This window comes from Corylus avellana, chromosome 4 (genome assembly GCF_965113065.1).
Source record: "Corylus avellana chromosome 4, dhCorAvel1.hap1.2, whole genome shotgun sequence".
Lineage (NCBI taxonomy): Eukaryota > Viridiplantae > Streptophyta > Magnoliopsida > Fagales > Betulaceae > Corylus > Corylus avellana.
In genome coordinates, this window is record NC_142493.1 from 29797394 (window position 1) to 29820938 (window position 23545).

At 35.9% G+C, this 23545-nt stretch overlaps 3 protein-coding genes across 7 annotated transcripts; all 3 read right to left on the reverse strand.

Moving 5' to 3' along the window:
* Nucleotides 1-133: 133 nt before the first annotated feature.
* LOC132176963 (putative trehalose-phosphate phosphatase C) lies at nucleotides 134-4997 on the reverse strand. Of its 4 annotated transcripts, none has more exons than XM_059589131.2 (10): nucleotides 4808-4995; nucleotides 3508-4042; nucleotides 2912-3052; nucleotides 2381-2452; nucleotides 2153-2281; nucleotides 1995-2045; nucleotides 1422-1523; nucleotides 1183-1260; nucleotides 736-876; nucleotides 134-539 (listed from the first exon to the last, which is right to left on the reverse strand). In XM_059589131.2, the coding sequence occupies exons 2-10, from the start codon at nucleotides 3847-3849 to the stop codon at nucleotides 390-392; spliced, it is 1206 nt and encodes a 401-aa protein (XP_059445114.2). In that variant the 5' UTR covers nucleotides 3850-4042; nucleotides 4808-4995; the 3' UTR covers nucleotides 134-389. The 4 variants fall into 4 exon arrangements, with proteins under 4 accessions (XP_059445114.2, XP_059445115.2, XP_059445116.2 ...); XM_059589132.2 differs by having other exon boundaries at nucleotides 3508-4053; XM_059589133.2 differs by lacking the exon at nucleotides 2912-3052 and having other exon boundaries at nucleotides 4808-4994.
* A 2913-nt stretch (nucleotides 4998-7910) lies between these two features.
* Nucleotides 7911-12533, reverse strand: DWF1 (cell elongation protein / DWARF1 / DIMINUTO (DIM)). 2 transcript variants are annotated; one of them, XM_059591546.2, is made up of 3 exons: nucleotides 12386-12533; nucleotides 9208-10481; nucleotides 7911-8577 (listed from the first exon to the last, which is right to left on the reverse strand). In XM_059591546.2, exons 2-3 carry the CDS (start codon nucleotides 10453-10455, stop codon nucleotides 8122-8124), a joined length of 1704 nt encoding a protein of 567 aa, XP_059447529.2. In that variant the 5' UTR covers nucleotides 10456-10481; nucleotides 12386-12533; the 3' UTR covers nucleotides 7911-8121. The 2 variants fall into 2 exon arrangements, with proteins under 2 accessions (XP_059447529.2, XP_059447528.2); XM_059591545.2 differs by having other exon boundaries at nucleotides 9208-10486.
* Nucleotides 12534-16095: 3562 nt separating this feature from the next.
* NTMC2T5.2 (Calcium-dependent lipid-binding (CaLB domain) family protein) lies at nucleotides 16096-23325 on the reverse strand. The gene is made up of 9 exons (XM_059592578.2): nucleotides 22136-23325; nucleotides 19785-20026; nucleotides 19653-19671; nucleotides 18628-18833; nucleotides 18250-18359; nucleotides 18006-18104; nucleotides 16981-17434; nucleotides 16734-16872; nucleotides 16096-16628 (listed from the first exon to the last, which is right to left on the reverse strand). Exons 1-8 carry the CDS (start codon nucleotides 22987-22989, stop codon nucleotides 16784-16786), a joined length of 2073 nt encoding a protein of 690 aa, XP_059448561.2. The 5' UTR covers nucleotides 22990-23325; the 3' UTR covers nucleotides 16096-16628; nucleotides 16734-16783.
* Nucleotides 23326-23545: the final 220 nt, after the last annotated feature.

Here is a 23545-nt window from a genome sequence, read left to right on the forward strand (position 1 = left end):
CCTCAAGGAGTAGCTCAATCAATTAGGAATCACGCCTCATGAAGCGGAGGTTACTAATTTGAATCTCCCCTCCCCCTCTTGTGTAGACATGTAAAAATATAAATAAAATCATTTACCATGACAAACATCGAAGTAACTTTCCTAACAGATCTACAACAGAAGTATTATTGATTTTTTCCTTTGATAGTATTTTTGATACATTACAAAGACAAAAATTGAATTGAAAATAAAAAGAAAAGGACCAGCAACCCACCCACTATATATACAAGTTTTCTATTTAACAAGGGCAATAGACAATAGTGGCATTGTACAATTGATGGAGATGAACAGTGCATGAAGATTGAAGCAGATTGATGCTAGGCAAAACTAAGATTGCTCTGCTAGATTAATTAGTCGAAAGAAGAGATTCTTCTCCACCCGGTAAGCTTTGTCAAGAAATTCATAACCTCTATTGTATCACGTAAAGAGAATGAAGCGTCCGTCATTTTTGGTGTGGAAGACACGACGATGGGAAACCCCCTTCCAACTTCCTTTATAAACTGCAACCAATATTCATATACGATTATCACATTACCATGCATGTGCCCTACTTGCATGCATGCATCAATCATATGCCATCCACATAGTGTAATGTCATTTATTAGATTATTATATGACTATTAATTATTAGAGTTAATTTTAATTGTTATGTCATTGCAGTTGTATAACAGGCGTATAACACTGGTCTCATATTACCTTAAAGGCATCCTCATCCGTTGCGTCATCTCCTACATATAATGGGAGGACATCGTCATTTCGGGTACCAAACACAGTTTTTAGTAAATAGTCCAACGCATGACCTTTGTTCCACTCAATATTTGGGCGTACTTCCATAACCTATTCAACAAAACTTCACAAATGAAATGAATGATATGCATTGGAAAACATAATTAATCATTTAGTGTTAAAGTAATGATTAAATTTACCTTTACCTATTAGCTAAGTTTTTGCGATAAATGATAATTTAACATAGTATCAGAGCCAAAGGTCTGGAGATCTAACCTTGACTCCGTCAAACTACCACTCATTGAAATTAAATATGTGTTAAAGTAATAATTAAGTGATTAAATTTACCTATTCCTATAAACTTAAGCTTTTAAGATAAATGGTAATTTAACATTTAGAAAATGACAAATATTATACCTTTTTACCCCCTCCCGCGCGAAAGCTTGGATAAGATTTGATGACAGAGTCTACTATCTTCTTAACATTCTCAACATTCTGCAGTAAAAAGATGTAATCGTAGCATCCAAGAAACTTTGAGAATTACTTCTCTGTGTTTGATTTCCAAACCATATAGCAGTTTTTGTGCGCATCATATATGAAGGTATATATGATTTTTTTTTTTTTTTTTGTTTTACACTGGGAAATGGAAGTTTTACCTCCTCATCTACACATCGGAAGTGTACAGAGATGCAGAACTTATTGTCCTCAACCATGGCTCCTTTGATGCCTCTGGTCTTTTCTTGTAGTTTCTCCTTTATCTGCAAAAGACACATGAAACATTTAGAGAAGAAAAGAAGAAGATGAAGGATACATTTATAGAGACATTTTCATCATTCTATTGCATGGTATTTTAGAGACACTATGCAATTCAATACTGTTGTTATCTTTAATTAAAACAAAAAAGGATGAGAAAAATATAACACTAGATTACAAAACATCTTGTAAGAGTTTCAAGGGACACACACGATGTAGTGAAGTGAGAGGAGTTGAGAATTATCTCTTCTTTATCGTATCTCTCAGAATATTGAGCTACCCTTCTGAATGTTTAAGGCAACGTCCTATAAATAAAAAGGCATGCAAGGTTTTTATCCTCAAACGGTGTGTTTGTTAAGAGCTTAGAATACTCTAATATCCAATCATTTTAATCTCTTTTTAACAAAATAGACAAAAAGAAAAGGTTAGATCCTGCTTCTTTTCCTATTGAGAAAAGAGTGATCCAATCTGTTTACCTTCTTTAGCTTACATAAGAATTTCTTTGCAACATAGAAGTTGATAAAACCCTGTAAAGATTAAGACATGTTAAGATAGAAATATAAGGCTTGAAAAATGCAAGCAAGAGCTCATTTTCAGCACAAAATTTCTAAAATAGTACAAAGTTAATGAGTACCTGTTCATCAGCAATGTGAGTTTGATCCTCAAGCTCTGCATATTTTTTTAAGAATCCTGGTGGGATTGATATATGCATCCCATGACTTCCAGCATAGCACAGATCCTTTAGTTTTACAAATTCAATTGCCTAAAAAGTAAAGAAATATATATACATTTCAATTAGCTCAAACACACGATTTATATATATAGTTTATATAAAAGGTGTATATAATCTCAAAGAATATACCTTATCCCTAGACCTTCCGGTGACAATTGCAGTGGGGAAACATTCAGCAACTTCATGCACTGCTGAGCGCATCTGCACGTTGCCATAATTGTCTTACTATTATAACCAGTATAATAATGTAGCAAGAAAGCTCAAATCACTTTATAAAAATGGAAAAAACAAAAAAAAAACAAAAAACCTAAAATTTTTTGTTTACCAAACGAGATATAGGGTTATTTTTGCAATTAGCTATTCAAATTGAGCGTAATTTGACAGAGCCCCCATAGAGAGGCAGGCTGCAGGGCTCACTTGCGTTGAGGTATGAGGCAACCAATTAAACCCACCAAATGGGACTTCAGTGACTTTATTGGAATATGCAATATTTACATATTAATATCCGAGAAATCTTCTCCTTTTCACGTTTTTTATTTATTTATTAGTTTTAATCGAGAGGAGTTTATTAAGATTAACCAAAAAAAAAAAAAAAAAAGTAGGCTATTGAAGGATAAAATGGAAATTTAATTTCGGCCTTGTCAGTCTTGAAATATTTACTTCATCAGTCATGAAAGCTTTCTCAGGATCATTAACAATTGGCGAGAGAGTTCCATCATAATCCAAAAATACAACTATTTGTTTTCCCTTAGCTATCTTCATCATTTGTTCAAAAGTGTGTAACGCAGATGGATGCTGTGTCTGCAAACAATCCCAAAAAATAATCAAATAGAGATGCAATACTACTTTATGCATGTAAGAAAGAACATAAATATGCACCCCCAAAAAAAATAAAAAAAATGCTATTGACATTCATGAAAAGAAGAAAAATATTTGACGATAGCATATACATGCATGATCGGATGGGGATTCCGTGCAATGGCCTCATGTGAGAGGTTGTTCGGACTCTACCTGCTCAAGCAGCTGCCGAAGAACCCCTCGCATGAGGCTATCCATTGCATATGGACAGGCAGACAGCCTCATTACACTGTATCCCAATCCTGCATGATCTAACTCAATATATAGTATAAACAAAAATATGACTCACAAGACCATATGTAGCAATGTAGTAGATCATCAAAAATACCATATTTAATTTACATGCCAAAATAAATATGTTGTTGCAATCATGTGAGAGGTGTAAGCTTAGTGCCTACCAGCCATTCACTATATGTAACCACACTTGCATCTCTGTTGTCATGGAATTCTCTTTCAATCTCTTCTTGTCCTTGATCTCCCCCATCAAAAGATACATCCTTCTCTTCGGTGGACTGATTATTAGTTCGTATGCAATCTCTTGCAGTAGACGTTAAGATTCTATGGGGTTTGCTTTTGGAAACTGGATATTTATCTTGGGTTATACTCCATGGAACTTTGTATTGAACGAGAGGAAAGCATGGATTTAGAGAAGCACTTCCCTTGGATTTCAAACTATAAACCTTCAATTGGTTTAAACAAGAGGAGGGAACTACAGAAGATGAGGGGAATATGAGTGACATTTAGTTATGATATCGCTACAGGAAATTCTATGGGATAGAAAACTTTACAAGGTTTTCAGATAATTATTCAAAGGAATTTGGGCATAGTGTCAAATTCTGGATACAAGAATGGTTGGGGACCAGTACCAACGTGGCTCTATGATTGTATTGGATGAGTCAGGAAACTCAGCAAGGGAAAAGGAGGAACCAAATTCTGCAAGACCACTGGAAATAGTTCAGACAAAACAATTGTAGTTGTATTATATTGCAAAATTAAAGTGCACGGGACAAAATATAGAAACATTAGAATACTTTTGACATGAAGAACATGCTTTCTTTCTTTTCTGAACAGCATAATGAATTCAAAGTTACAATTTTTAGCAGGGTGAGTAACTAAGGCCAGAAGGAGCTGTTGACTTGACTTGACAAAGTAAAAAATAAAAAAATAGAATGTGAGCACCAACCAGAATGTCTTCATGTCTTCATTGACATTACAGTACACAGTAGGATATGCAAATACAATAATGAAGTGCTTTCATTAGAAATTGAATTTGTTGTGAACAAATAAAAGTTCAAAACTGTCAAAAGGACCTCACTGGCATATTGAAAATGAAGTGGGTAAATGCTAGTTTGGTATCAAACGATTGTTAGTGTCAGTAAGTAGATAAATGCTTGCAAAAATGTCAAACCGATGATAACATAAGTTCTAAGTTAGGCATTCCCACAAGATAAACTCAAGTACGACGCTACCACCCTATGTTTATGGGTCACGAGTGAACTTAGCCTACATTTGGCGCTTATGGGTTTTGATTTTCAGATAGAATGATGGGAAAAAAAAAAAAATGTCATGGACAATTATCAATCTTTTAACGAGAGAGGGAAAAGGCAAACAATAGCACAGAAAACAGACTCAAACTGTATGGGTAATTATCAACCCAAAAAATCTCAGAAGCAAACCAACTCAAGCTCGGGTACTTACATTGTGAAATGATATTCTCTCCACGATTGGAAACACCACAAAACGTATATGGTATACACGCGCGAGAGAGAGAGAAATATGAGGTACGAGGGACTCTCCAGAGAAATGCTACCTGGTGGGGATGATATGGCTGGATGAGGATCCACAGCAATTTTTAAGAAATTGCCGTGGCAGCAACTTTCATTTGTAAGGCCAGAAATATGGGATCAGGATCCACCAACAATTTTGATATGTAAGGTCAGCAACATGCCACGTCTTCTTTCATATTCTTTTGTTTTTTTTATAACATCTCTTCCAAAGACAACTTTTAGTAACGTGGTTTCAAGAAGTAATTCAATCGGCTAGAATCATGTCTAATGAAATAGAGATCTTTAGTTTGAATCTTTCTTTCCTTCTTGTGCGGACATGTAAAAAAAAAAAAAAAATCCTTAGTAACGTGGCATATTTCTGGACGAGGATCCACAGCAATTTTTAATTAAACAGTCATGGGCCTTCATTGCCAAATTTCATAAGGCCCACCATCTATAAAATTGCTTTTTTGGTTTTTCATTTTTTACAATTAACTCCAAACATTTTATTCGTCTTTTAAATAAATCTTTCAACTATTTCTATCATAAGCTATGTAAAACTTTAATTATATGATTAAAGAAATAAAACTGTACAAATTTTCAAATAAACAAAAAAGAAAAAAAGCATGTTAAAGAGCATGCAGAAAAAATTTCCTCATGTAACAATTTCCTCAACCCTATTTTATAAAAATGTCATATGTCAATTTGCTTGTGAAATGCATATTGCACATGCATTTTTTAATAGAAAGGTAAAGTTAAAAGAAAAATTATTAAAAAAAACATGTGATTCTCCTATGTTATTTAAAAATACATGTGCATCTTACATGTAAATAGACATATGGCATTTTTATAAAGAAAATTATGTCCGATATGGTGACGTTAACTCAAGAACAATTACCATGGTCCCCAATGAGTAGCTCAATCAGCTAAAGATCACGACTCATGAAGCGAATGTTATTAATTCGAATCTCCCTTCCTCTTTTTGTGTAGACATGTAAAAAAAAATCATTTACCATGACAAACATCTAAGTAACTTTCATAACAAATCTACAGCAGAAATATTTTTGATTTTTTCCTTTGATAGTATTTTTGATACATTACAAAGACAAAAATTGAATTAAAAATAAAAATAAAAGGACCAGCAATCCACCCACTATATATACAAGTTTTCTATTTAACAAGTGCAATAGACAATAGTGGCGTTGTACAGTTGATGGAGATGAACAGTGCATGAAGATTGAAGCAGATTGATGCTGGACAAAACTAAGATTGCTCGGCCAGATTAATTAGTCGGAAGAAAAGCTTCTTCTCCACCCGGTAAGCTTTGTCAAGAAATTCATGACCTCTATTGTATCACGTAAAGAGAATGAAGTGTCCGCCCTCTTTGGTGTGGAAAACACGACGAATTAGGAAACCCCCTTCCAACTTTCTTTATAAACTGCAACCAATATTCGTATACAATTATCACATTACCATTCATGTGCCCTACTTGCATGCATGCATCAATCATATGCCATCCACAAAGTGTAATGTCATTTATTAGATTATTATACAAATATTAATTATTAGAGTTAATTTTAACCGTCATGTCATTGCAGTTATATATATATATATATGTTTGCGTGAGCAAAATTATGCGTTGGCCTTTGTAGAAATTAAATTGCAATAGCAAATAGCATTGAGGAAAAGAATGGATTTGGTATTGTTAATGGGTGTAATCGCGGCGATCGAAGACAGTTTTTGGTTGGATTTTGTGTAAGGGGCATAAATATATCCTTTTGAGGATGGATTTAGGCACCTAGCTCCACATGCATGTGGCCGCATGCAACAGCAGCTCCTGATGAAGGGAAAGATTATTTTGTTAATTTGGACGGTTAAAATATACAGGCTGTATGAATTAAATTAAAATTTAAATTTTTAGTAATATTATTCTTCTTCCATTTTTTTCTTTTTTTCCCTTGAATAGGTATTAGTAGAAGAACATGAGAAAAGGCTAATATTCGGTTCCAACCAAAGATTATGCCTAAAACCCTGTTCCTTTATTCGCTGAGTAAATGGAGATGAAAGCTGATGTAATGAGATCCTAATCTTGGAATAAAATCCAACCCAGTCCATATGGTAGAAGACGCATCACTTAGGACCACCCCAACCCCAAAAACCTTGAAGGTAGTTTTGATAGGTGCATCAGTACCACCCCAACCCCAAAGACTTTGGAGAAAGATTAGGACCACCCCAACGCCAAAGACCTCGAAGGTAGTTTTGATAGACGCACTAGTTAGGACAACCCCAACTCCAAAGAAATAAAAAACATCAAACACCACTTTTTGTTTGGTAACTGGAATTAAATAATTGAAGGCAGATTTGTAGCAAGATTCTGGACAGTTGATTTCTAGAGGCAGAGTTGCTTGAGTAATGCTATACAATTTTTTTCTCGTAATGCCTGAGCAATTGGCAATTGGACTCATTGTGAAATAGTTGAGAAATGCTAGGTTTACAAAAAAAAAAAAAATTACAAAATTACGTGGCAAAACATAATTGGATTTCTCAAAATTTGAATTTATCTCATTCCCAATCATTTTATGCCATATCACTTTGTAAATATTTTTGTAAGCCTAAAATTCCTCTTTTTAAAAAGCTGCCTTTTTTTAATAATAATTTTGAGTTTTAACCATTTTACAATAAATTTTTCGTTGATTACTTAACAGAAGCTATGTTAAATATCAATTATGTCATTAAAAGATTATAAATAATTCATTATTAAAAAGAAAAAAAACAGGGCCTGAGTGGCAAAATATCTTACTGAAATACTTTATTAAAAAACGGCCAAAACTTGAAACTATTATTGAAAATTTTTGAAACCATCTGAGTTTCTTGAAAACGGGTCAAAAATTAGGATAATAAACAATATTTTTGAGAAATGCTGGAAATCCCATTTTTACCAATTATTCCAATAAACTACTCATTAACAAAATAACAGAGTCAATTAATAACACATACAAATACAGAGAGAGACAGGGATGCCAAGAGGGGAGGGAGGCCATAAACCATAGTCAAATACTCATTAAAAGCTACGGACAGTGTAAATCTAATCCGTTAAGGAAACCCCAAAGTAATCGATAATAATCTCAACAACTACCGCACCTGACCGGCAGGGGAAAATGAACTAAAATTACCAAGACAACCACAAATCAGGAGGACAAAAAAACAAGGAAACTTACCGGATAAAATTCAAATTTCACTTAAAAATCAGTCAACTGGCTCGTCAAGCTCGGCGTATGCTGTTTCAAGGTGGGCTTGCTCGGCCTCTTGCACCTCCTTCTCCGTCTTCCTTCCCTTCTTGCACTTGTAGTACACACTCATGAAGGTTCCCACAGCTCCATACTTCTTCCTGCATTCCTCATAGAGACCAGCATCAAACATCCTCCAGAAGTTTTTCTCATTCAGTTCAGATACTGCATACTGAGGCTGGAACCCATGATTTTCGATCAACCAGCTCTCCATTCGACGGACTGCCTCAGCACCGTCAAAAACCTCACCCCTCAAGACAGGGCCAGGTGCATAGTAGACCCCGACATCAGTGTACATCTGAGCATACTGTGTGTCTCCCTGCCTGCGATGTAGCTCAAAGCCTGGTTCAGGATACACCATAGTTTTGACAGGGAGCTTGTACAGTCTATGTGGGCAAAGCCAGATGGGATATACCTGAATAATTAATCAACAATAATCCAACTTATGCAAAAGAACAAAATATTAAAGATATATAAAGAGTTATTGCATGCATCAACCTAACATTTTTTTTCTTCTCGTGTCTCTATTCAAATTTTACGTTGGGTTACATATCACTTCTCCATCCCAAATTACAAAGGAATTAACTACTTCTAGAAGTTAAATTTGTCCCTCTCAGCATCCTTCAAAAACCAAAACCACCATTCTGATTTATCTTAAAAGCATGCTCTGCAATTCTCACTTGCATGCATATCACTTTAGGAACATTTGTACGACCTTACAAGAGTTCTACAGTTGATATCGATCAGAAGTTTTCATATTTAAAGGTTCTTCCAACACACCCAACATACAACAAAAAGAGTTAAAAAGCAATAGCCTGGGTTGTCAGCTTAAGGCAGTCTACTATTAACGTCCATAATGCACCAGTGACCTGACGTCCTAGTAGTAATAGCACCAAGAAAACAATCATATCATCTTAAAGGAAATGTAAGTGTCTTTTCTCCCCCCACCTCAATCCCTTTGTTCCCTTAATTTATCCTCATATTGCTAAGATGTATATAAATTTGACAAGAAATAAATCACAATTGAAATCTCGGAAAGAAGTACCTCCATCTCACGGTGGACCCACTCGAGAGCATCCCCAACCTTGTAAAGAGGAACAAGCATGTCCTGAATTACATGCATCTCATGGTAATAGTTCCTGATCGCTTCACCTTGAGTAGCTTTGAGCAGAGAAACCTTGGGTGGCATCAACCAGCCCAAGAGAAACCTAAACCAAAACTGATCTGCAAAAGGAAGGATAAGCTTTCCCTCCCAGTATAGACACCTAGTGTGCCTATGGTAATACTCCCTGGTTGGGATATACTCGACAAACTCTCCTCTCTTTAGTGCCGTCTGTGCATACTGGTAAAACCAGGGTTTGAACCACCATCCAACACTGTTGATTACATTTCCCTTCTTCTTGGCCTCTTCTTTTGAGGCATACTTACCTGTCATGCATACAGCTTCAGTTGGATTATAAATCATGGTCTCAACAAAATCTGGAACCTTCTCTGGATTATCCTGGTCTCCATCTCTGGGAGCAAAAGAATCAATATATCCCTGTGCAAGTTCCTTTATATTACCCACAACAGGCTTGTATGTAAGCCTCATGTACTCCTTAATGTGTATAAGCTTGATTTCAGCAGAGACAAGAAATCCCAGTGTACCCTGAGACCATGGAACGGCATAGAAAAGATCGGAGTACTCATTATCTTTGGTAGCTCTAACAACTCGGCCATCAGCTAGAACAATTTCATAGGCCACAACAGTATCAGAGAATAGGCCATAGAGGTGAGAGCTACCTTCAATCCCATAGCCATTGATGAGGCCACCAACAGTAAGGTCATCAAGCTCAGCAACTACTGCAAGGGACAGATTCATTGGAACAGTGGCCCTGCTGATTTGCCCCATGTTGACTAGGGGCTCAACTCTTGCAACCATTCTGTCTTTATCAATTTCAAGGATATTTCGAAAGGCAGATAAATCAACCTCAAAATGCCTAGCCCGCTTATAGTCAACATTGCGCATTCCAACAGCAATCCATGGTTTCCGTGCTGTGCAGACAAGACCATCCCTTGATGGGTTTCTCTGTTTGAGTCGTTTTACAACTTTCTTGACATTTTCATCATGCTCCTTCTGACGCTGCTTGAAGGACTTCCTCTCGGATCTAATGTCCCCAAGATATGTGAGGAAGTAAAGGGTGAAGGAGATAGGGAGGACAACAAAAATAACAATAATCCATCGAAAGTTAACAAAATAGTCCACCCAGATCTTCTTCCTCTTTGGGCGGAGGGGCACATCAAGATCCGACATTGTGGGGAGTAAAGGCACCTTCTTTGCTGCACTAAAGAAAACAAAAGGAAATTATAAATAAAAGTAGCATAAGTTATGCATTTGATTTTCAGAGTTTCCAAGACAGAAAATACTAACTTATATAAGAACAGATTTGCTTTCACACATAATAGGAGACCGAAAGCATATAATCAATTTCATAAAAATTGTACTTCATTAGAACACATCAAGGGAAAAAACTTGAAAATTGCAAATAAGCAGCCAAAAAGAACATACTAATTTTTTCACATGTATCAATTATAGTGCTAGCAAACTCATATCTTAAACAAACATCAATCTATCAACGGGAGTTGAGATGCAAAAAGCCAGCAATGCCAACTGCACCGTTTGCTTTTGTATATGCTCAACTGGTCAAAATAAGTGATTATGCCCAATATTCCAGATTGGTAAACAACTCATACACCCCATAGAACTTGAATCATGACCTTTCCCACCACCCTTCTATGAAAGTTAAAAGTGCAATCGGGTGAAAAATATTGTGAGGACCATCACTTCATTTCTAGCATCAAAAAGTTCATTTTCTATGCCAAAAAACTATCAAGTTCAATTATCTTTGCAATAACAAAGTGGAAATCCAATTCATATATCAGATATCCTCTTCATCAAGAACTCACCCCAAAAAAAAAAAAAAAAAAAAAAAAAGAGGACGTGTTATTATGCCCTTTGAGAAATGCCATGGATGCTCCCTGCCATGGCAGTAAAAATTACTATTGGTTTTGGACGGGTTAAGCTGTATATTGAACATCAATAGTGATTTTCACTTGAATTACATGTAGTATTTCTTTGTACCCTTTAGATCTAGTCAATAAGAATGGCTAGAATTGCATGCACGTGCAGTATGCTGCATTATGCATATGAAATGCTTAACCCATAAAATTTTGATAAGGAAAAAAGATATTGATTCGGTAGTATAACAAAATCAGTAATCAACAAACTGTTCAGTCCGGTTGAAAACGGAAAACGGCAGAAAATCTAAGACAGAGTCTAAAGTCAGAATCAGTAAATTCCAAAACATTTGAGAAAAGGACAATCCCTGTAACCCAACCCAAAAGTCCAAACACAATCATCACAAATGAAACCGCAAATACTATTTCTTGCAGTTACTGAGATCTGCTACCAAAAAACAAACTACATTGCCAATTTTAGCAAAATGAAGCCGAAAAAGCTAACTTTCACAACATCAATCACCAAATGATTAGCCATTCTCCGATGTGTTCTCAGACGAAGAAAAAAAAAATCGTGGAATTCAAATTTTTAAAGCAAAGTACGTCCGATTACAGATCAAACAGCTATTAAGCAAACGAAAGGAAAAGGTGCAATTTAAAAATAAAATAAAATAAAATAAAAAACACACACGCACACGCACACGCACACGCACACGAACATCTCATAGAATCTAGATCCAAGATCTCCTGCCTTAGAAGCAAACCACGGTCGTTTTTGGATTCCGAGAAAATGTAGTACTGTAGTAAAAGAAACACAAATTTCTAAGCACGACGATGTGACTATGTTTGGATTCAGAGAAAATACAGTAAAAAAAAAAAAAACCCGAGTACAATGAAACTGCGGTCCAGTAGGTTTCTAAGAAAATAATTAGAAAAAACAATGATTAGTAAATCTGGCACAAGTTTCCTTACTTTCGACTCTTTTCTCTTTCTCAGAAACTAAATGAAATGAACCAGAACCAATATACTTAGAACTTCACTTTCTTAATAGCCAAACACAGGCAGCTCGAGAAAATCTCAACGCATCCAAACACACCACATAAAAACCCTCAAAAATGTTTTAGAGTGAGAAACGTTCACCATGAAAAGCATAAACGACAACACTCAAAAAGTCTCGCAGCCAACACCCAAAATCACAGAGAGAGAGATAGAGAGAGAGCGAGCACCTGAAGCAAGAAGGCGAGCTCAGGAAGAGTAAGATCGGAAGTGTAAAGGAATAGACATAAAAGCAAGATAAAGGAGTGAAGTATAAATTATTTAAAAAAAACTATTAAAAAAGTAGAAAGAGAGAGAAAGTGAGCGATTGAGCGGATCTTGAGGGTCTACCGTTATGGTGAAATGTCATACGGACAAATTGCTCTAATAAAAGCATATCAATGACCTTCGTTTTCAAGCCATCACAAAAAATATATCTATTTATATATATTCCGTTTGGGTTTTTTTTTTTTTTTTTTTTAACAATTCCGTTTGGATTTAAAAACCAAAACAATTTGACGTTTTCAAAATTTTTAAAATTATATTTTGTTGAAATTAAGAACGCCCCTATAAAATGGAAAGCATATTCTATTTAATTATTAGAAAAATTATATGTAATTCTTTCAAATTACCAAAAAATTGTTTAATGTTTTTGAGAAAAATACATTTAATAAAAATTAAAAATATATGCATATATTAGTAAAAAATATATAACATGAAAACAATAAAAATAAAGAATTACTTTGAAGTGGCTGAACCATTCTTAGGTGTTTGGGGTGCATTGAGATCTCCTCCAATTATTTAAAATTAGAGAATCTCATGTTACAAAATCGTGGCCCTTCATTTTAAATTCAATAATTTATAAAATGCCAACTGCTTTTGTATAACCGTGACATTAAATTTTGATTTTAAGTTGACTTTTGCTTTACTGAAGTTTAAATAATTTTATAAACTATTTAATTTAAAATGAAGGGTCATGATTTCGTAACATGAAAATATCCAATTTTAAGTAATTGGAATGGATCACAATCCGTTTAGGGTAAATGGAGGTGGTTTTACCACCCCTAAAGACCCGTTCTTTACCATCTTTTTTTTATAATAATAATAAAATTTGTTATAAATTTTTTGTTTTTCCTTTTCTTTTAATTTATCAAAACAAATATACGAACAAATAATCTAAAACACTCATAAAATACTGAAAATTATTTTTACATTTAAATCATACCATTAAAAAAAAAAAACATTTAACAAACTAACCCGATAAAATTGGAAGTAGTTTCAAAAGGGGTTAAAATTCTATTTATTTATGGATTTTAGGATTTTGCATAGAGCACGTGTTCGTATCGACATGATTTACGGATCCAGCCGGGAAAAAGAAAAAAACAAAGATGACGGAGAAATCGAAGTCAGATCCGTCAACAAAAAGCAGGCGCAACCCACGAGATTCGCTGTTGCTCACGTTGGGACTACTCACAATGCCAACACCGTGACAGCCTGCCTGACAGTTTTTATTTTTCTATTTCTTTCTTTTAGTTTTTTTTATTTGCAACAAAAAAAACGTTTCTGAATTATAAATACTCTTAGCCGTATTTTATATACGGGAAAGGTAGTACAATTATTGTTGCGGGGGCACTAATCTCGATTAAAGTAGGCCTTGGGGTCTTTTTTAAGATCACTCACGTTGGTTTCTGAAAATTCAATTCATGGTAAAATGTATTTTAATATATTTTGTAGTCAAATAATGCAGCTTTTTAGTAATTAATATATTTTTTTAAATAACTGACATAAAAAATTATTTAAAATTCAAGTTTTCATGGATTAGTCGGGAACGAAATTCACCGAAAGATACTGTAGATCTAAAGACTGATTGAGACGGTGATAATCAAAAAATTAAACAAAACATAAATCAAATTTAAATATAAAAAATTTCTCATTGAACGTATGATATTATTTTATTTAAACAATATGCTCTATTTTTATGAAATTAATAAAGAAAAAGCATTGTCATATTAGCCATTATTCTTTACATTGATTTTTTTTTTTTTTTTTTTTTTTTGCTATACCATTTAAATATTATTTATTCATTCCTTACTCGAACAACGGAACAAGCATAACTTTAATTGCACAAAGAATAAATACGAAAAATATAGCAGTCTGGATCCAATCCAAGATTTGACCGGATAAACTTGATTTGGTGTATATATATATATAGTAGCAAAATGCTCGTGTGTGACAAAAACCCTTCGGCTATGTTTAGGTCATTTAATTTAATATATTAGACTTAACCTCTTCTGGCATTGAGAATGGCCTGGACACAACTGTGTTACAACTGATAATTAATTAAGTGCGAGCATAATTAATAGTAAATTTGTAACTGGTAGGACAGAAATTTCCTCCAAATCAGTTTAGATAAAATATCTTCCGACCTATTTAAAATAGTTAAGAAATTTCTATTCTAAATGATATGTCTCTTATTTTATAAGAATAGAATGGTCATTTCACATTTTTGTTTGACCATTATACCCTTTAGAAAGGAGGCCCGGATCCTTCTCCTATGTCTAGGCAATTTTATGAACAATAATGCTTAATGGGCAAACGTGATTTGTGTGCACCTTTCTTTTTCACATAACCCGCAACTTGGAAATGCATAACTAGTGTGGACCATGTCACCATGTGGTATATATTGCCCCAAGCCATGGCTAATGAGTTTATGAGTGTAGACCATGTGGTAGGGCCAGATAGATATTTTCAATATTTTTGTTGTTTGTATTATTAGCAATTCAAATAGTAAGTGTCTTATAGGATCTAATTGTCTTTCAAGCAGTCTATCCACCTATTAAGTTTAGGACAGATAAATTTCATTAGAGTTCTCTCACATTTTCTGATCGAATTATTAGATATATGAATCATTTGATCCACGCGGGCGGCAATGCCTAAAGCTGTGGGAAGAATCTAAAAAGGTAATCACGTTAACTCATAATTAGAGAGTGTGGGGTTAATATATTGCATGGACGTGCTTGATACAACTAGTTTTCGCTGTCTTAATTATAGTTGTTATGTTTGATATCATAGTGTCAGTGAAACTAGGAATATTCTTAGTCATCCATATCCACTGTACTAATTTTGAGTTGCAACTTGCAACTATAAAAACGCATACATAATCATTATGCTTTTCTATCTAATGTGATGTGGGATCAATATGTTTTTGTTTTTATTTTTGTATGTCCCTTGCCCTTAAATGGCCCTTAACGAGCCTCTAAAAAATCTTGTATACCATGACCAATGCCCCAGTTTTTATAAAATAGAGCTTGCTGCTTTAACAAATAAACTTCATTCATTCATTGTTTAACCGCTACTTTGGCTAAATCATGCGGAGCATAATTTGCTTATCTTCTAGTGTGGCAAATCAGCCGGCTTTGCATCATATTCAACACCACACGTGTATTCTTCACGAGATATGCTATAGTGCAATAAAAATACTATTTTTAACCCATAAAAATCTTAGATGGCAAAAGGCCACAGGCCCATAAGTGGGTAGAACCACAGTAATAATGAATGGGGCCTATGGCCGCTTGCCACCTAAAACTTTTATGGGCGAAAAATGGTTTTTTTATTGCACTAAAACATTTCTCATTCTTCACTAGCTGTCCATATTTACTCTAATTTTGTCCCGTGTAACATATATAATATGGCTGGGAAAAGCTCTAATTAATATTAAGAGAGAGAGAGAGAGAGAGAGGCTTGCTCATTGGAACCTTCACTAAGAAGACCCTCGGAGATATATTGGCAAATCCATAATCAAGAATCTAGATTTAATGTCATCATAAATAACCTAGCATTCTCAGGAAATTCAGAGAGAGAGAGAGAGAGTAAGAGGGACTGAAAAATAAATGTCACTCAAAAAAGAAAAAGAAAAATGATATATTCATATGTGCAACCATGATCCCTAATAAATGTTTAGACAAGATATCAAGCTTGACTTCATAAAACTGTCTTTTGTAGAAATCATTTGAAGGGGTCTACCTCCCAAGTAGAACCTTCTAATGCTAGAAATAATTATTTACCTTTTGCCCTCTTTTTGGGGCAGACTAAATACCCTCCAATTCCAGAAAAAAGAAAAAGTTGCTCTATTTTTGTACCCGTGCCCTATTTGATATGGCTCGGATAAAAAGAGTCATATGAATAATGAATAGAGAGGTACAACCCCCTTTCCCCTTATTGAATTGGACAAAAAAAAAAAAAAAAAAGAATAGAGAGGTACAAGCTCATATACACTACTACTTGAGGGTCAAGACAAATAGGCCAAAACTTTCCTGCCGCCAACAGAACATTCCTCTGCCACTACCATGAATTTACAGAATGTAATATAAGCCGGTGGAAAATGAACCATTTGGTGAGTCCATTGCAAGTGTGAAATTGAAGTTTTTGCACAGCCTGCAATCATACAAGATATTTTCATTGAGCAGTCAGTCTATGAAGAGGGGTTTTCAAAATTTGAGACAGGATTATGAAGCTATGGAGAGGAATTTTCAGAATTACTTGTTAGAAAGAAGCACTAAAAGTTACTTCTTTGCTACCACTGTTGCATATCAAGGATTGAAGAAACTTGAACCGCCAACATTGAGAGCAATTAAAACCGATATACAAGTAATCACAGCAAGCCAAAATAAGGCTGATCCTGCAATGGACAAGTTTTAGACAGTCATCAGATCACACAGCATAAACCAATCATAAATTGTGAACTGTAAATATTAACTGCATCTGAGAGTTCATATTAACACAACACCTCTAGAACCTTCAGGGTCATCAATGGAGTTCGAGGGGATGGATTCAGCATTAAGACCACGTGACCTTGGTATTGTGGACCCTGTAGTTGAGACATCATCTAAACGTTTGGTATTTCCCGCTTCAGATGCCACTATCCCTTGAAACTCTTCACTCACAATCAATGCGGCTAGAACATCCATAAATGACTCTTTATCTGTCTCATTTGAAGAATCTCTTTCATCCTTCTCATATTCAACATTTGACTGATCATAATCAGACAATTCATCATCTGAAGCATCCACATCAATGGAATCTTCCTCAGGCCTGTCATCTTCTTCATCCTCTACGTAAGCTTTATACGTCAGTCGAAGTAGTATCTCTCCAGAAGAGCCCTTTTTAAAGAGTCCCCAACCTCCTTGCAAGACCACAATCCTGTCTGTTGGTACAGTGTCTTGGAGAGATCCCAGATCAACCTAGAAATAATATTCAACTGAGAAGCCATGCAGATAGGTAAAAGAAATTGACTAGGCATACTCTCAGCTCTCTGATCAAAACTTTCTATTGTATATTAAGTTTCCTGTGAATGCAGTCAACCTTGTGCATGAACTCGTTACAGTAGGTCTGTAGCTTAACTACATTCACACCCTCAAATGAAATGTCAATTTCAATATCCAATTATTATGGGATGACTAGTTTGCCTTGAAAGAAATTTAAGATACCATTGTATTAGCATACTACTTATATATGTCTACATATTATTTTTTGTTTTTTAGACTAGACATACACTGGCCGTATATGCCAATAATACCATTAAACATGAGATGCGGGCATCTCACATGGATATTTATTCTGGAAAGTAGAGCTAAATGGAAAAATGAGTTTCATGTGGACTGACGTTGTTGGCAAAAGTGTTTTTTTAAGTACTCCTATCCAAGAAACTAGGTCAAAACTTCAATCTAATGGAGACGCGTCATAATTACATAATATGTCAATTAAATAAGTTAGGCAGCCATGCCAAAATTTATCAACAAAATAATACTTTACCTCCGCTGTTCCAATAGTCAAATCTGTGAATCCTAGAGAATCCTTTACTTGGATGAATAATTTTTGTTTTCTAGGGTTCGCAACGAGCATATGAAAATCCTGCCAAAAATCACATGAATACATGTAGTTCACTTCAGATTAAAATAAATTTAACTGACATAATGAACTTCTAGCAAACCCACGAAAAACAATAGATGAAATATTTTCCTTTTTGGATAAGAATAGAATTACAAAGAAGCTTCACCTGATTCCATATTGGCTCACCAGGTGGCCCAGTGATTGTGGTTTGACTATTCTTTTTACTGCGTATGCTCTGATCTCCCAGGCTTAGAATAACATATGGATCAGTTTTGCCTGGCAAAAAACAGAGACGAGAGGAGATATAAAGGGATCAAAGGAGGAAATATATATGGATCAAAGGATCACATTATGGGCAAATGACAAACTTTTTAGAAAACAAAAGAGCAGCTTAAAATCAATTGCATACTGTTCTAAATGAGAACAAATTAACAGGATGTGCAACTCAAATAGTTGATAATTTTAGCAAATTGGATTTCACAAATTCATAAAACCTACTAGAATCCTCTTTGGAAACAAGTACACAAGGAGATATAATTGTTACCAAAGAAAACATAAGAAAGATTCCGAGCATCTACAAGAGTCGCTGATAGTTCTCCAGAAAAATCCTTGTTTCCTTCTTGCACTTCCCCTGATTTGAAGAAATTAGCAATAGGACCAACCGCTTTTCCCTTTTGGAAATCTAAAACAATCTTCTTTGGACGAACAAACAGTCGAGGCAAATCCTCAGTGAGAAGTTTGGTCAAAAACCTAGAAAAATGCAGTCAGGAATTTGGGTCAAAGAGTGGACAATACAGATAACAGGCATAAAAACACAACCGATATGGATAATGCACCTCCAAAGGAAATACTACACCATGAGAACTACTGGCATGCATTCAAGAGAAGAATAGAGAGATACTTCATCGATATAAAAAGGACTAAGCATATTAAGATTAATTGATACTTCATCGAGATAAGATACTAAGGGGAGATATTTTTACACTATTTGGGAAGTCTAAGGATCAACTTACAGATGCATAATGTAACAGGTAGAAGCTTTTATTTTATTTTTTAAGCTGGGCTTGGTATATATGCTCCAATTTGAGGGGGAGTGTTAAAAGTTTAGTAGAGGCTATTATTGCAACAAGTATACACTATATGAGGGTATCCTATCTTTTTGTTATTTTCCCCTTATACAAATATCACATGTAATATAATATTATATTACATAATGTAATCAATATAATGCATATTTGTGAGTGGCAACTAGGGTCAACTAGAAAATCCTCTTCTCATACACCTTCTATATATATATTTCTCCTTCTCTTTTCCTTAACCCTATCATTAACAATTATCACAAAAAATAATCCTAACACACATACATGAAATATATCTCAAAGCAGATGCAAGTGGAGCCCTCAAAAAAACTCTTTCCTTCCTAGATTAACCAAATCAGTATGAAACATATCCTACCTTTTAGAAAACATAAATTAATTATAAAAACAAAAGAAAAAGATGATAATGGTTGCATTTACAAGGAGCATATGCAATAATTTATAATGAATATGGGAGATAAAGTCCACTTACATTGAGAGAACAGGAATTGCTGATTTTGCCCAATGTGCACACAAAAGAAGAGAAAAGGAGTAAACATGCATCAGTATCTTTGATATCAAGAAAAATAGCTACTACTAAGGCCATGCAATTATGACATCATACCCATTAAATTGAACAAGCGGAATGGGGACAATTCAAATTTGATCTTTGGAAGTGAAACAAAAGCCCATGAAACAGCTCCCACGTAAGGCTCCGTTGGTATCAATCGCAATTTGACCCAAAGCTCCCCATCAATGTCAAAATCTCGAACACCAACTGGGACAACAATGGGGATAATACCAAATTTTAGTGAAAGCATTAACAGCATACGAGCACCACCAGTATATCGGAGGCCTATTTGGTACCTAGATGACATCAAAGGATTTACAAATCAGTTTAGTGAAATATTGATCTGATAAACAAGGATCTTAATTTCCAAATGCTATAAAATTTCGCAAATTACATGCAGATATATCATATAAAACTTCCACAGCTCATGCAAACAAAACCCTGGACATGTCAGTCAAACAAACTTATTCTTGTCTCCAATCTAATACTGTCAATTTGGTAATCAATGTCTGATCCGTTAACCCGAAATCCAATTGATTGGTTAACTGGTAAAACATAGTTATATGGCAATCTGAAACAATTTCAAACATTACCAAATGATCAGTGATTAGATCCAACTTCAGATTCAGAGAAATTGTTCAGTGGAAACATCAAAGTATCACCTCTATATGGTGTCCATACATACTCACCAAAATAGTGAGGAATATTTATATTGAATTACTCTTTTTTTTCTTAGATAATGATAAACTATATCAATAAAGTAGGAAACTCATTGGCACCCATAAGTATACTTGAAAATTACTCAAGTTGTAATTAGAGCTCTCTAAAATCACTTATAAAGTTCAATCTCACCTAGTAAGAACCAATGGGAACTCAGAACTCAGGGTCCATGAGTGAGGGAGATTATGACTACCCAAAAAGTTTTTTTTTTTTTTGAAATATACTCATAAGTACTAGGTTTCCCATTGGTTCCTTACTAGATGAGATTGGGAGAGATTAGACTTTATAAGTGATTTTAGGGAGCTTCAATTGTAACTTGAGTAGTCCTTTTAGAGTAATAGCGCAGATGTAACTAGTACTTTTCCTAGATTGTTACAAAAATACTGTAAATAGAACCGACTTATTCCAACAGCTAATCATTAAAGCGTGACTAAACCTTAGATTCCAAGATTGGGTTCCTCCATCATCCTTGGGGCTCCTACAGGCTACAGTAGGAGAACATAGACACATCTTTACCCTAAGTTATCATGAATGTATATGAAAACATCTTTTTTAAGGCAACACCCCCTCACCAAATATCATGCCAAAAAAGGACTCTCCCAGCATTTCCAATCTTAAAATAAATGGAACCCCAAAGCCTCTCCCAACCCACAATTAACCTTCTCCAAAAACAACACCCATGAGACCTCCCTTACAATACCACTGCAGCTGCAGGAGCCCTACCTGCATGCCACAAATGACCTACGAATAGGAAGAATCCTAGAACAAAATGAGAGGTACCTAACCAACTTCTTACCAACTCCGAAGTCCACCAATCCCAACTGTCCGCCTAGTTTACTCCAATCACTAGTCTCCAAAAATGTTTCCCCTCCTCACCAAGTCACCATAACTTCACAGCCATTTCCCCAATAGAACATGTAGGAGATTCATTGAAATTTCTCCAGTCTATTCGCCACATGGATGGGAATAGTGAACAGTGACAACAACAGGGTAGGCAAGCTGGATGCACTTAATAAGGGTGATATGTCCCCCTATCAACTGGTACAACAACTTCCATCCTGATGACTGTCTCTCCATTCTCTCACAGGCTAAGCTCCACGACTCACTAGCCTTAAAAGGACATACTCTACTTCCATATGGGTAAAGAACATACTCTACAACATAAAACCTCAGCCAACCCCTCGAGACCAATAACATCCATTGCCTAAATTCGCTCTAAAGCCTGAAATGCCCCGGAAAGAAAGAGCCAACCTTACGTAGGCGAGGCATTCAGTGTTGGCATCACAAAACAGAACAGTATCATCAGCAAGCAGCAAACGATAAATCGTAAAAGCACCTCTAGAACCACCACCAACATGGAAACCAGAGATAAAGCCACCCTCCATTGCTCAAAAAAGCATTATACTAAGAACGTCCATCGCAAGAATAAAGAGTAACTGTGCAAGTAGATCCCCTTGCCTCAGCCCCACTCAAAGCTATCAAAGAAACCAAAACGAATAACTAGTAAAGACACACAAAAGACTTAAGACAAGCAAGCTTTACAAAGAAAGGCTGACTCCATCCAAACCAAACACGAAGAAACACAATACAAAATCCGAACAAAAATAGACATAAATATATAAGAAAATAACTTCCTAACAGAAGTAAGCACCGCAAGTTCCATTCAAAGACAGTGATTAACTTACTGCAAATCGTTAACGCGACGCGAAGTCCGGCGCTCAACGTTCCTGACCGAAAGCGGCTCATCCCCCAACGAGAACTGCCTAATCTCAACCCTCTCCACGTAATCAGGCTTCTTCAAGTCATCGATAACCGGCTGAAGCAACCCAATGATCCAATTCTCAATCCCACCTCTGTAAACCTTCCATAACTTCCCCAACACCATGTTCACCCACTCCACCGACTCCTTCCTCTGCAAATCTTTCTCCAAAAACAAGGAAAAGCTCGTCGGCACCTGCGGCCACCCTCCGCCGCCGCTGCCGCTGCCGCTGCCGCCGCCGTCCACCTTTTTTCGCTTCCCAGAAGTCCATACCTTATCAAAAACCACCCCAACAAAGAAGAAGAACACGAAAAGTCCCGCTATATTTCGACTAATGGGCGGAGACGGGATTGGGTGTATGACTCCCAGCTGGGTTCTAAGCTTATCCACGATAGGGTCCTCTTGGAAATTGGTGAAATTGGACCCCACTTGTATCGGTTGTTCCTCGGACAAATCCTCGCCGTCCAATTCATCGGAAAAGCGCTTGACAACGAATATCTTGGCGCCTCGTCTGGTGGAGTTGGCTAGTTCTACGCTGAAATCGTTGAAATTACCGTTGGGAGCCTCGGAGGGGATGGCACACGAGAAAAAGCTCCATTTTCTACGGGAAATAGAAATTCCGCTGGCAAAGCCGGGTTGCTGCCTTCTCCTCTTCCGTTTGGAGAAAGGGATCGATTGGTTGGTTAAGCTCAAGGGATTGAAGCGTCTACATGGGCAGAAGAGCTGCGGGAAGAGCTTCCACGAGCAATCCAAGCTCGCTGAAGGGGATTGCGGAATCATCTAGCAGATTGGAAAACATGAATCCGGAGGCAGAGTTAAATCCGCACGCGGCATTCAATGCGGGAAAAAGCAATTGCAGGCAAAAACGCTGGCCTCTCGCCTGGAGGCGTACAGCAGCGCAAAGAAAGTGGGCGAGTCCACAAAAGGGAAAACACGAGGAACGAGTGCAAAGTGATATTCAAGGCCTCAACATGAGGAAGACGTGGACAATAGTAAGTGCACGTGGGTCGGAGCCAACGCGGTGGTGGAGCCTTCGCTTTTGCTGCGGCCAATTTACGTGGTCTTCGTTTGGATTATGTTTGGCAATCGCGACTTGGATCTTGCGTCGGGATTGCGTCTGCGAAATTTTTTGGATTCGGATTAGATTTCAACACGGTTTGTTCCGAAATGACAAAGTTTTCCACCCAACGTGTAGGAGAAAAAAATTTGTTGAACCTAATTTATAAAAGTGAGATGTGTACTTTCAACATGTAAAATGCACATATTTTTTTAATAACAGAAATAAAGTTGAAATAAATTTTATTAAAAACTCATATGCATTTCATATGTTATTAAA

Excerpts from the sequence above, each read along its gene's own strand:
- DWF1 (XM_059591546.2), bottom strand. The coding sequence starts at position 10,455 with ATGTCGGATCTTGATGTGCCCCTCCGCCCAAAGAGGAAGAAGATCTGG. Across the intron at positions 8,578-9,207 it reads GGGTCCACCGTGAGATGGAG|GTATATCCCATCTGGCTTTG; the intron begins GTACTTCTTTCC and ends TTAATTATTCAG.
- LOC132176963 (XM_059589131.2), bottom strand. The coding sequence starts at position 3,849 with ATGTCACTCATATTCCCCTCATCTTCTGTAGTTCCCTCCTCTTGTTTA. Across the intron at positions 3,053-3,507 it reads TTACATATAGTGAATGGCTG|ACACAGCATCCATCTGCGTT; the intron begins GTAGGCACTAAG and ends GATTGTTTGCAG. Across the intron at positions 1,524-1,994 it reads TCTTATGTAAGCTAAAGAAG|ATAAAGGAGAAACTACAAGA; the intron begins GTAAACAGATTG and ends TGTCTTTTGCAG.
- NTMC2T5.2 (XM_059592578.2), bottom strand. The coding sequence starts at position 22,989 with ATGATTCCGCAATCCCCTTCAGCGAGCTTGGATTGCTCGTGGAAGCTC. Across the intron at positions 18,105-18,249 it reads GTGAGCCAATATGGAATCAG|GATTTTCATATGCTCGTTGC; the intron begins GTGAAGCTTCTT and ends GATTTTTGGCAG. Across the intron at positions 16,873-16,980 it reads TGACCCTGAAGGTTCTAGAG|GATCAGCCTTATTTTGGCTT; the intron begins GTGTTGTGTTAA and ends TGTCCATTGCAG.